This window comes from Apteryx mantelli, chromosome 6, assembly GCF_036417845.1.
Source record: "Apteryx mantelli isolate bAptMan1 chromosome 6, bAptMan1.hap1, whole genome shotgun sequence".
In the NCBI taxonomy this organism is placed as follows: domain Eukaryota; kingdom Metazoa; phylum Chordata; class Aves; order Apterygiformes; family Apterygidae; genus Apteryx; species Apteryx mantelli.
This window is the reverse complement of record NC_089983.1, coordinates 44,634,287-44,647,230: the sequence shown is the minus strand read 5'-3', so window position 1 is coordinate 44,647,230 and position 12,944 is coordinate 44,634,287. Positions and strand designations below refer to the sequence as shown.

The 12,944-nt window shown below is 37.8% G+C and overlaps 1 protein-coding gene across 1 annotated transcript in view; it reads left to right on the top strand.

The window, feature by feature from the left end:
- Window positions 1-12,944, top strand: part of LOC106498452 (von Willebrand factor D and EGF domain-containing protein-like) — a 189,550-nt gene that overhangs the window by 140,359 nt on the left and 36,247 nt on the right. Inside the window, exons 21-23 of the mRNA XM_013959682.2 lie at window positions 258-1,160; window positions 10,663-10,758; window positions 11,542-11,637. Coding sequence (XP_013815136.2) covers window positions 258-1,160; window positions 10,663-10,758; window positions 11,542-11,637 — 1,095 coding nt within the window. The remainder of the gene's footprint in view (window positions 1-257; window positions 1,161-10,662; window positions 10,759-11,541; window positions 11,638-12,944) is intronic.

The following is a 12,944-nucleotide window of genomic DNA, read 5'->3' as shown; positions in this document are numbered from 1 at the left end:
AGATTGTGAACAACCATCCTGTGAGCTTCTGTATTGCAGTTCCCTGTGCACCAGTTCTATTGTTACCCATAGCAGATAAAACTGTTCTTTCTATACCAGCTGGCATAGATGTGCCCCTATCATATATGATAAAGTAACTCTTTTACGTCTAGAATTCATGGTCTGTTGTTTGTTCATAAGCTACAGATTTGTTGTGGTTCCTTTAAAACTCTAGACCAGCAAGTCTGACTAATATATTTATCTCCCTTCTGCTCTAGTTTCAAGATCTTCCCAAAGCCATATGGATATTGCTGAAAGAAACAGTGATGATGCTACAGGCTCTCACCAGGAAGATGCTTTACGGATACAAAGAAATATTTATTCCTTTCTTTCCCAAACCCAGATTCCAAGACAAGAAACTACGTATTTTCTGGGGAGAAAGCCCACAGTCATTAGCACTCCATCCCTTACGATGAAGAGGAAGTTTTCCCAGGCTCAGACATCATCAGTAAAAAAAAGTGATATGGAGTCCATACCACCTGAGAAACAGTCTTTTCTTGAAAAAATAAAAATTAGTAGTGATACACAGACTTTCCTACCACACGAGGAACCAGAACTCAGAGTAGCAACTGTCAGTATGACCACCCATAACCCTCTTCATTTTAAACAAAATAAACCAGCTATAATACGGACTGACTCTTCTCATCTCAAGACAAATGCAAGTTCATTCTTTACAAGGCCACATGCTGTTCAGCAAATTCATTCCAAATATGGCTCTTCTCCTAGGAAGTGGCTCAGCAGGGTCCCAATCTCAAAGACTGAACCATCCCAAGATTCCAGAACAGAGCAGCAAAGAACATCTCCTTTGGCATCACGCCTTACTTCCTCGTTTCATTTAACAGGTTCTTCTTCTGACACAGCTCCGCCGAGGGCTAACCACCCATTTGGGCCTGTTTTCCAAGCAAGGTTTCCAGCACAGACCACAGCAATTAGAAAAGCACAAAACATAGCAAGAGATCATCTGGAACTACCAAAAACCATCAGTGGGACGCAACATCAGAAAGTCATTTGCGCGAATATGCTGTGCTTCGCTGGTGTGCAGTGTGAGCCAGCCAAAGACGGAGGATTTAAATGTGGGCCTTGTCCTACTGGATACAGCGGTAATGGAACTACATGTGAAGGTAAGGGGAAGAATCCTTTTTCAAATTCTTTTATAGCTTCAAATCTATTCACTGCCCAAAATAACGATTTTTATTAAAAAGATGGAGATTTTGCCAGGTGGGATCATACTTGTTTTCAAAGCCAATTATATTTTAAAACAATAAACCAACTTCTATAACTCAAGAAAAGTTATTTCTGTTTACAAAATGACACACTTATTTGATAATATCTAATCTATTAAAACCAGGGGCAGATTGTGATCATACTTATCCTTCCTTAAGGCCAGATTCATTCTACTGAAGTCATTATATTTGAAAACATATAAAACTTCTGAAGGACAGAGTAAAATTGAAACCATTTGTCTATGTGTATTCTAGGAAAATCTAACTATTCTTTTATCTTAAAAATTACTTTTAAATATCTAATATCCTAAATACAAAACTGAACTTGTCATCTGAAATGTATAGCACCAGAAGAGTTTTCATAATATACTGATTTACCAACAACAGTATTATATGCATTTTTAAAACAATGAATTCCCTGACTTAGTTATCACTAATTATACCTTTTTGTTGAAATCCCTGTGATAATTTGATATCTTAATTGGCCTTTCACTGTTAACAATACAACGCAAAAGTGTTTGCATCACCTATTTAATTCTCTTTCGCATGTGATTTCTCATGTTCCACACACACACAGCAGCAGGTCGTATCGTGGTGTCGGGGGTGTGCGCTGCACCGCAAGGCTCTGCGCGCCGCCTGGGGACTCCCTGATACGAGCAAATCTTCAGGGGCGCGTGTGAAGCCCCTCATACCACTGCAGCCCTTGGAGCTCAGAGCAGACCTGGAGACATATTACAAAACGCATAAGAAAAGGTTACTATAACCTAGGGTGCTACTGGTTTCACCTGTTTGCACACTTCCGAAATGTCCCCTTTAAAGGGCTTAAGGCAGATCGGCATAAGAAAGACCCTGTCTTTGACCCCTATTTTACAAGTGGAGCTGGGGAAGTACTAAGCAGCCCCAAGCCTTGGCAAGTCCAAAGCAAGTTTGCAGAATGGCCACCTCTCAAACACAAGGCCTATGCACATACCTGTATTTACAAATATGGACAGATGGGTGCTTTGTGTATAAATATATTTAGTATGACCATCAATATAGTACTTAAAACATAAATCTAGCTCTGCCTTCTACTGTCTCACGTGACGAAGTATTTTCTTCCATTACTGGTATTATTCTTCCATTACTGGTATTATTGAATATGTCTCTGGAAAGTCCAAAAGATGAAATACTTCATTGCCAACATCATTCACTGTCTCAGGGTTTGGTGACATGATACACAAACATTGTGTGGCACTTCTCAGTGCCCATATCACCTGACTAAACAACAACCATGTCTGCTCTGTGATTCTGCTTCATCACAAGTCTCTCTGTGCACCTGCTGATCACTGTCCTGAAACATGGCCCAAATGCCTCCACCACTGGATCTGAGAGAAGAACATCCGTTGCACATCCGATTGTTCATGTTTCTTCCCACGTCAAATGCAGCTGATTCATCCTGACAGGACACAGAAAGATGAGGATAATTCCTTGCTTTAAGGACTGCCATAATCTCTGCTATTAGCACCTGACAATCCAGCCACAATTGTACCGATTTCCCTCAAAATAGCAATACTGTCTAAGAACAGAGACCAGAAAAACTGAACAAGTGATCAGATGAGACCAAACCTTGTGAAATCTTTAAGCTTTGATGCAACATGCATGGCAAGTGAGCAAAAATGCCAACAGCCTCAGACACTTTGTTGAGAGTTGTCACCGTTGTATCTGATATTGAAATTCACTGAGCTAAAAGAAACAGCCCATCAGTATCAAGGTTTAAAACCTGTGCAGTTGGGGAAATGTGACCTTTGTTTAATAAGAGTGTCTGAAAATACTCTAAGATAATAAATACTTTACTGAATGATATTTCTCTTGTGCCATAATGTAGATTTTTTTATTAATTGTGCAGGTTCAAAATCAGGCTTGGAAAATTGGTTGGGAAAAAATAAGCTTTCTGAAAATGAATTTCTCTTCTAAACTAAATCAGACCGAATTTTATTTCTGTAATATTCATATCACTTTGGACAAGTCCCTTACTCTCCCCTTTCTGACATAATTAGAAGTCTCCTTCCTCTACTCTGTCTTCCTACTATTAAAATCATAGAATCACAGAAAATCCAAGTTGGAAGAGACTTCTGGGGAACATCTGGTCCAATCTACTACCTCCTTTTGGAAGAACATAGCTCGATTTCATTGTAGTTGGCTTACACTTAGCCATCTAAACGGAAATATTTTCAACAGCTCTAAGAAATCTCCATTTAGACCACTCCTTTATTTACTGATGACTTTGTGGTACGTAAGTAGGACCTTGCTTCTACCCATCTTGCTTTGGCATAATAAGCATTACAGATTCTTAACTCTCCTACAATTTCTGGCTTCAGCTAATTACGCTGCAGATGAACTGAGATGAAGTGGTTTCCTCAAGGCTCAACTCATCACTTTCATACGCTTTCCTACAGCTGATCAAGTTCACAGTTTGTAAAACTCTTCCTGCACAGAGGCAGTATTATCATTTATTAGTGGCCTAACATTAAGACTAGTCTGCTAAACATGCAAGGCCTCAAAATGCATCAATTCAGGGGAGCATTTTGGAGAAAGCCAGTATCACCTACCTACACAATTTAAAAAAAGGTAAGTAGAAGTAAGGCCTACTGTAGTCCAGTGGATTCTCTTGTTTTTTCTCTTGCGAAAGGTGCTTGCTTGCCTTTATGGAATAAACGTAGCTAAGTGTTCCCTGGTGATGAGGGAGGTTGCTAAATGGACCAATCTTCTGCACTCTAAGTGTTCTTTTCAAGGATACGTACCATAAAACCAATACATCATTATGACACACTTTCAGCGGTTTTACAGGACAGCGCCTTTCACTTTCCAAAGTGCACTGCAGAAGTGTCTTACTACTTGAGTGAGCTTTACTTGAGCTTTGAATTTTTCAGCTCACTATGCCAATAGAATTAAAAAAAAAAAGTACTTTAATAATTTATAACTAGTTCAAACAGGGTTGTTTTCAGAATGTTTCTTATACTTTGTCTACTACATTAAAAGTGGAATGTGTAACAAACACATCACTACGTAACATTAGAGGCTAATGCTCTGAAATGTTTGTTAGGATGTTGTTGGAGGGTCATCAGTCACCCTAGAGCAATTACTCCTGGTCCTACTTCCATTCTCCGCTCTACTACAGGGATGCTTATATTTTCAAAGACACTGTATCCACTGGATAAGGAAAAAAATGCTGTCTTTTCCCTGGGCTTGTTTTTTTACCAGGGTCTGTGCATATGTTACTGTCTGAGAGCAGCTGTTATACTTCTTGGGCTCCTTAGGGTTCCCTGAGGTGGAACATGTCCTTTCCATTCTATAACAGAGCTGAAGCTAACAAAAGCTTCTGCTCTGGGTGTTTTTATTGTGCTTCTAACTAAGAGCCCTAAACCTGAAGACTGAAGAAAAATAAGAATTTAAACCAAATTCCTGGTCATCTTTGTTTTTATTTAACTCCAACTTTTTTAAAAAGGAAGTGTCTGGTTACTAAAACTGTACAATTAAAAAGTCAAAGACTCAATTCTGTAAAATACAGGCAATTGTTTAAAACTTTTGGATTAGATGACAGTTAAGACATATTATCTGGTTTTTTAGTAGTCATAAAAGTTCTTCAGAATTCCTATGAAGAATAAAGTCTTGCGATTTTAGAAATAGGTATTTTCTTTAAAATGTTAAGGCAGTAGAATTCTGGCATATTTTACTATTTTCTGAAGGGAGGGAATCTGCTCTAGAATGGTGGCAGTCACGCTTTCTGCTCAAGCGATGAAAACACAGCACTGCCTTGACATTACAAAACAACCACACAGACCAAGTAATTTTCAAAATAACAGGAAAGACAAAGTAGTTGGGAATGTATTATGATCTCAGGATGCCCAGCTGGATTAAACAAGGAAAAAAATCAGGTGGCTGACAGTAGTCTGTTATGACATTTTTACACACGTAAAGCATATTAGACTTTATCAGACCAAAAGTTCATCCCCTATCGCCAAGAGCTACCAACAGCAGATGTCCAGCAATGCATGAGAAAAACATGGGTATACTGTCCAGAACAGTCTCACAGCAACTTACGGATCATGGGCTTCAGAAAGCAGAAGTCTTTGTAAGTAATATCTCCCAATATATATTTCTTTTGTGAGTTTATCCAAATGCTTTTTGAACCCATGTGAATTTCTTTTGCCCGTAGTAATACCAATGAGCTGCATAGCTGAACTATGTGCTGTTTAGAGGATTATCTCCTTTTTCTTTTGAACTATCTGCCTGCTAGCTTTACATCTTTCCCTTTTGTACTGAAAGAGAGAATAAAGCAATTGTACCCTATTCAACTTTTCCAGGCCACTTATGATTTCGTAGTTTTCTGTCCCACCCCCCCCAAGTGATTTGATTCTCTCTTTTCCACAGACGTAATTTATTTACTTGTTCTTCCAAAATTTTTTTGCTCTTTCATAACTCTGGTTATCCTTGTCACTTTTTTCTATATCTTTTGCAGTTTTACTATACCTCTTCCAAGCTGCAGGGATCAGAACTGAACATGGTATTTGAGATGCAGCTCACCATGGATATAGGCTGTAATAATGTCTGGCATTTTGTGCTCTGCTCCTTTCCTAACAGTTCCTAACATTGCATTTGCTTTTTTGACCGCAGATGAGCACTCAGCTGACATTTCACAAAAAAAAAAAAAAATCCATTAGTACAGCCTAAGTAGAACTGTTGTCTGCAGCTGTATTCCCAATTTATCCAGCCAAATTAATCTTGTTAATTTTCTATTTGCTATGATGGGTATTTATTTCATAACTGGGCTCTGGACTGCTGGACTATTTAAGTAAGCATATGAGCTATTTTAATTGCACTAATATATGAAATACAGTCCTGCACAGAAAACCAGCATAAGATACACATAGTGCAGCATACTGCAGCAACGCATAAGCTATTCTCCAGTCTTTGAGTAGCATAAGCCCCAGCATAAGACAGCATTTGTGCCTTATCTGATTAGATGATCATTTTGCATGTGTTCTTTAATGTCTGCAGCTTAGTTACTTGACTTATCCACAGCAGTCTGTCAAAACCCACATGGAAGGCATATGGAATACACAACTCCCAAAACATGTTGCTGAAAATGAAACGGTTGGACAGACCTGCCAGGTCCATCTGACTTTGATTGCAGAAATCTTCACCTGCTCCCATTTGCTCTCTTAATACATACTTTGCTGTCATCTAAGGAAAAACACATTGTTGCTTGGCAGTAGGCCAATCTGATCCTACACAACAGCACTACTTTGTGGCCTAAGTAGTATAAGATATTTATTCAGGATGACTCTTCCACATAGCTGAACAGTTGTTCAAATCTGGGGATCAAATACGTTCCTAGAGCAAGTACAAGAAAATGGATCCATATATACGATGGTCGTACCTCTCATCTTTAGCAACACACAAAAACCGTCAGCCAAGATCAGCTGAACATCTCTATGTGCCGCACTTTCAATTTCCTGTGACTGAATGAAAGCCATCAGGGCAGTGGTAGATCAGTCCTTCCTACCTTTGCTTTCTCTTGTGTTGGGAAACTGAATCTAAAGATACATATACAGTGACTTAGATTTTTTCCCACTTACAGTAGTGGAAACAGAACTGGGTTTTTACCATGGCAAGATGACTGCCAATTGAAAAGTCTGTACGTGTCATTCATACACCTTTGCTATACACCTGGCACCTTATTTCCTTTCTCTGTATCTTAAGTGCAAAAGATCAATCCATACCTATTCAAAAGTCAAACTGATAATCTGGTTAGCCTCCAACATAACTTTCTTTTTCTTTTCCTTTTGCTCCCTCCCTCATACTGTACATTTTAAAACTTCATCTGTACCTTGAGGAGGCTGGTTTTATGTGTCTTTGAGAGAAAATAAACAACTGACAATAATTACAAGAAACAAGGTAGACTATGCTCCTTCCAGTGAAGTCTCTTCCGATCCGATTGTTTTTACAAATTTTTGAGCAGGACTGCAGGTCATGATCTCAAAGCTCACAACCTTCCTTTACTAAAGTATACCCAGGACCTCATATGCTAGACTGCATAGGCAGCTTATTCACTGTTGAGACATTAAGCAGCAAGCCTGTCCTGTAAGCCATTTGCTGATTACGATATCAAAACTGGAGGAAACAACACAGCATGTAGTATTTCTGAGCACCCCCAAAGTTATCAAGGAGAAACCTATAAAAAGCACATGATCTCATCTCAAAATAAAAAAATATAAACACAATGAAAGTATTTTAATGGAAAGAAAGCAGTTTCAGGATATTTTCCAAAAAGCACTTTCAAAGAAAACAATAATGGACTTCTCAATTTCTCACCTCTAGATTTTAAATTATCAACATAAACATACATATATTTGACAGGAAGAGTGACCATTTGCAGCAATGTATTTCTCTTTACTGCTATTTTATACCATCCAAAAATGTTTTGTATAAAAACCCTGCAATACCTTTGCACAATTTAGCAAGTGTTTATGGACAAAAAATGTTTATTCCAGAAGATGAAAGACAGAAGTTTGGAAAAGAGTGTGACATAAGCAGTATATTTCTATTACTGAGGGAAATGCCTTTTAGGTGAATATTACTCTCCCTCTCTCACTGAAGCCAGAGTGTTCAGCTTTTATCTTTCGCTATTCAGCAGTAATAGAATATTTTTAAACATTTTATTATTAAATGTCACAATAAGAGCTAAATGTTTTAATATCCAGAATATCATGTTCTTTTCTGACAGTTTAGATGTATCTCAAAATGCATAAAGGCCAGATGGAAAGCAGTCTATTCAAATGGACACATTCATTTTATGTGTTACCTACAAACACCCTGAAATAAAGAATATGTTTGAATGCCACTGTGCTTGGCATAGCACTTAGGCACCTGGAGGTTTTACGCAACCATCTTACTACAGAAAAGAGAATCACATTCACATACTTTAAAAGAGCGGTATATTTTTCCCAGTCATTGTGTCCTTCTGTCTCTGTGGAGAGAACAGTATCTAATTCTACTTACTGTTAATTTCTAAAGAAAGAAAAACCTTGAAAGCAAGTTTTGTGCTTACCTAAGCACAGAAAAATGAAGATCTTTCAAACGCATGTCTGGGCAATGGACAGGTCAGTACTCTGAAAGCAGCAAGACTGTCACTGACGTCAGCGAGATCGAGAGGGAGCCAGGGTACGCAAGAGATGGCTTATAATTATAGCAGTGCAATTTAAAGGGAGTAACAAATTTGTCTGAAAACAGCTTCAATTTCTTTCACTTTTTTCCACTTTCCATTTCAACACAGACTGCTACTGTTTGCCCTACCGTCTTGAGGCCCTGAACTATCCGAGCCTCCGACCTACTCCAGCAGCTACTACAGATTGAACTAGAAGATCTTTGAGACATTTAACACAGCTGCTTAAATGAGTTTAAATCAAATCTGTTTTTAGTTGTCTGGAAAATGTGAATTTTTTTTTCCAATGTACACTTCAAATTTAACCTAGCACATGCTGATAAGGAAATGTCTAAACATTATAGCCCACCAAATCAAAACTGAATTTAGCTTAATGTCATTCTCAGCATGTATAGTATAGATCAAAACTAGATCTATTGAGGTTTCTGTTCTCAGGCATATCAAATCCTAAAGTTATATTAGTGCGTAATTGAATATTTCACAGTTAATACTGAATGCTAACAGGAAATTTAAATACTGAAATACCTGAAGAGCAGATCTAATACCAAATGATATTTCTTTAATGTTATTTGTGTCAAAAATGGTTTATTATAAGTTCTTGGAGCTTGTCTTTTTAACTGTAATTAAAAAATCTGTGGTGGCTTTCACAACTTTTTGAATAGCAAACTTCACGTGCAATGGCTTTATGTGAGTCTTGGTGAAATCACAAGAGGTGGGAAGGCCTGCAATGGATGAACTTCATTCAAATTATCTGGTGTCACAAGTATCTGTCCTTCATTTAGTTTTTCAATTATGCAGTCCAAAACTGTACTCTCGAAACTTCACAGTTTTAAGAACAAATTGTACTAGGTTTGTTTTTTTCCTCTTGTAGCAATACTTGAAATGACACTTTGTTTCGAATCTCTTTGGTTTCTTTCTTTATTATGCATTTTCCTTGGAATAACCTTGCTTAGCCTCATATCCTTTACAAAAGATACAATTCTGCCAGTAAAGTGTGCCAAAGTACAACACTTTTCTCTGCCTTCACTTCCCAAGCACATGGATAGGTATTTTTTATTCTGTAATGTATTTGTCAAAAGGTTTAACTGGGAGCCAGCTAACACATATGCCTTATTCTGCTCCTGCGCACAGTATTTTATAAGTTCCAGTAGCTTTCCTACAGCAGTTTCTTCTAACTCTCCTGCATTTCACATACAGAACTACTTCTTATTAGAGGGTTACAAATAGAGGTATTCATTTAGGTATCTGCCTTAGATGTTTAGGTTCAAGAGGCTAACCCTTCCAGGCCCCCCCCACAACTAATGTCATTAGAAATGTTCTTCTTCAGTCCCTAAATCAGACTCCAGATCTGACTCAATCTCTGCAAGAGACTCTATCTCTCTATTAAGTATATAGAGTGCTCATAGAAAACAGCTCCCTAACTTAATTAAGTAGATAATCTAAGCAATGTGAACCCCCCTACACAGTTCCCTAAATTCAGATCTTTAATTTTTAAAAGAGAGAAGTTTATTGCCTGACTCCTAATGACCAAAATTTAAATACAAAGCAATGTCTCCCGCAAAAAATTGTTTCTAAAGCTGCAGTACTTTCCAAGTTTATGCAATGCCCCTCATCTTCTTTATTCCAAATAATGACATCACTTATTGCAATGTGTCAAGAAATCATTACCTTACAGCTTTGTCTGCAGACCTCACACTGCCTATTAAAAATTTAAACTGTTGCTTAAATGTTTGCCATTTTGCTTACAAACTCCTTACAACTCTTTTGTATTCAGAGGAAACACTTCATCTCTGGCTTAGAATAACTTCTGACACTTTTTAAGGTTCACTGACCATCCACAAGGCACACTGTAGAGAGGGAAGGGCAAGGTATTTTGTATTACAAACTGTGTTTGTACTTTGTCCATCCTTGGGCTTCAAAAATATGTACTTAAAAGTGTACATGCTCAGAAGTTAGTTAAACATGATTATGTTAAAATCATTCCCTTGCAGACACTATATGGCTACTCATTAGTTAGTGCTGTATTATTAACCTACTTACATCCTTTAGTGTTTTCCTCAGTAGCCAAATTGCTTGTTGGATTAATAAAATGGCATGTGGAAAGCAGTAATAAGTATTGTGCTCATAACCACAAAGAATGTAATAATTGAACTGTATTCTTTTTCTCATGTTTTACTTTGCTCGTGCTTCTTGCAGTGCTGTGTGATCCACCATGTGAGCATGGAGGAACCTGTGTATCTCAAAATACTTGTTCTTGCGCTTACGGATTTGTTGGTCCTCGATGTGAAACAAGTATGTATGAATTCATTCAGGCTTTTCTTTTCATTACATGTCTGAATTTGCAGAAAATGATAAGACACAAAAAGTCTATTTATTTTTCTGTATTTCCCCTCAAAATGATGATTGAATACAGCAAGGAAATCAAAGTATAATATATTGAAGTAATGTACTAGCTAAACTATTTCTGAGCATATTTTTACCAGCAGCATAGTTGTATTATGTAAAAATATGCACATCTATATCAACATTTTCTATATAAAAGTGCTTCTGGAAAAAACAAACAAGCAAAAAACTCCATATTATTTAGAGTAACGTTTATGAAATTCAAGGTTGTGTGAGTGAATGCAGTAACACTAATTTTGAGAACACAAAAAGACAACCATACCTATTAACAGTCATGTTATTGTGCAATACAAGTAACAAAAGAGGCTCAATATATAGAGCATCTGGAAAAAAATCAGCCTTCAAACCCTTCTATATTAGTTGACTGGCAAAACATATACAGTTTCTTTATTGCAGTGCTTTCTGCTGATTTAAATATCAGGTTGCCCTTGACAGGAATATAATTTTATCTCTGAACCAGGATATCTGGAATACTTAAAAAGCAAAGTATTTTAGATGCAATACTTCTGATGAAAAGAATGAATAAAAAAAAGAAAGGAAGGGACAGATTCATCTCAGTTTACATCTCGGAGGAACACCACTGGTTTCTTTGCTGTAGTAGAGCAGCTTTAGGATCTGTGTCAGTGGTTACAGGTAAGAGATTTTGTACTTGATTCTTTCCCTGTTTTCTAGTGGTTTGTAACAGGCACTGTCACAACGGGGGGATCTGTGTGTCACCGGATGAGTGCAAATGCAAAAACGGATGGAGCAGCCCTTCTTGTGAAATAGGTATGTGGTGAGAAATCCCCGGCCTGTCATTCCTTTTGTTGCCTGAAATCCATGCGACTGGTGCAGTTCAGTGGTTGTAGCGGGAACTGCTTTAAGAATTAACACCAGGGACTTAGCAAAGGGCAAAATGTTGAAAGGCTTTGGGTTTATGTAAGTATATGTAAGTTTAGATTTTTACCTAAACCTCAGGGTCACATACTGGAAAGCCACAAGAAGCAGCGTTCTGCAGGCTTTTTTAAGCTCATGTGATTCTCAAGTTTATTCTAACATGCATAAGAATGAAAATAAAGCTATTAAACATTTCAGAAGCTACTAGCTTACTAGCTCTTTAGTAGCTTCTGCAAACGGGAATAATTCTCATAGGAGATTTTGGAGATATGTTTGGAGATATAGCGGCGATGCTAAAAAAAAAGTCACCATAGCCTTGTTGGCTTTGTCCACGGAGAGGTCGGAGAATGAGTCCTGCCTCACACCTGCAGTGGTCGAGAAGAGGGCAATGCAAAAGTCTGCACTGCTCACGATCTGTTTTTCTTCCATCTTCCATTTTAACCCTACACATTTATCCCAAGATATGCTGCTGGGGGAGAAAGGAGGATGGTTTGTTTTTTGGTAATTTTTAACAGGATGCATTCAAATCCGAACTTAGAAATGAAGTTTATGAAGACAGGAATAGAATGAGGTCTGTTTAAGTTAGGAAGAGACTTTAAGCAAGCAAATGTGACTTCTGCTGCTAAGTTAGCAGCTATATAAGGAGTTCTGATTAATACTGCATAATCAAAGGGGAAAAAAAGAACCTTAAAAGGTAAGCTATCAGCAACTCTATCACACTACCAGGTTTCTTTTGGTCCCATTCTTGCACTCAATTTTGCCATTCCAGAAGAAGGCTTGTGACTATAGAAGGCAGAAAAAAAATAGGTTCACAAGAAGAATTTAACCATTCACCACCTAAAGATAAATATCCTGCTGCCTCCCAAAGTTCACACTGTTTCTCCTGGGTGCATTTAATACCTACAGAGTACCTGCAAAGGCATTCACAGCAGCGTACGGACTCAGGTAAAAGTCACCTCCATCAGTCAGTACAAAATGACAAGGTGAGGAATGGAATTAGGTATCTATTTCTAGTTAGGATTCATAGTTTTGAAGCCTATTTTGAACAGATTTGGCTCAGACCTTTCTCTCAGGGCCTAGGTGCTAAGAGGAGGAGTACATGCCTTTTCCTCCAGAGGCATAGCAACTACACAACTCACCTGGGACAAGTCTTGCAAAATACTGAAATATTAAAAGGAGCAGACATGAGGACTACCACA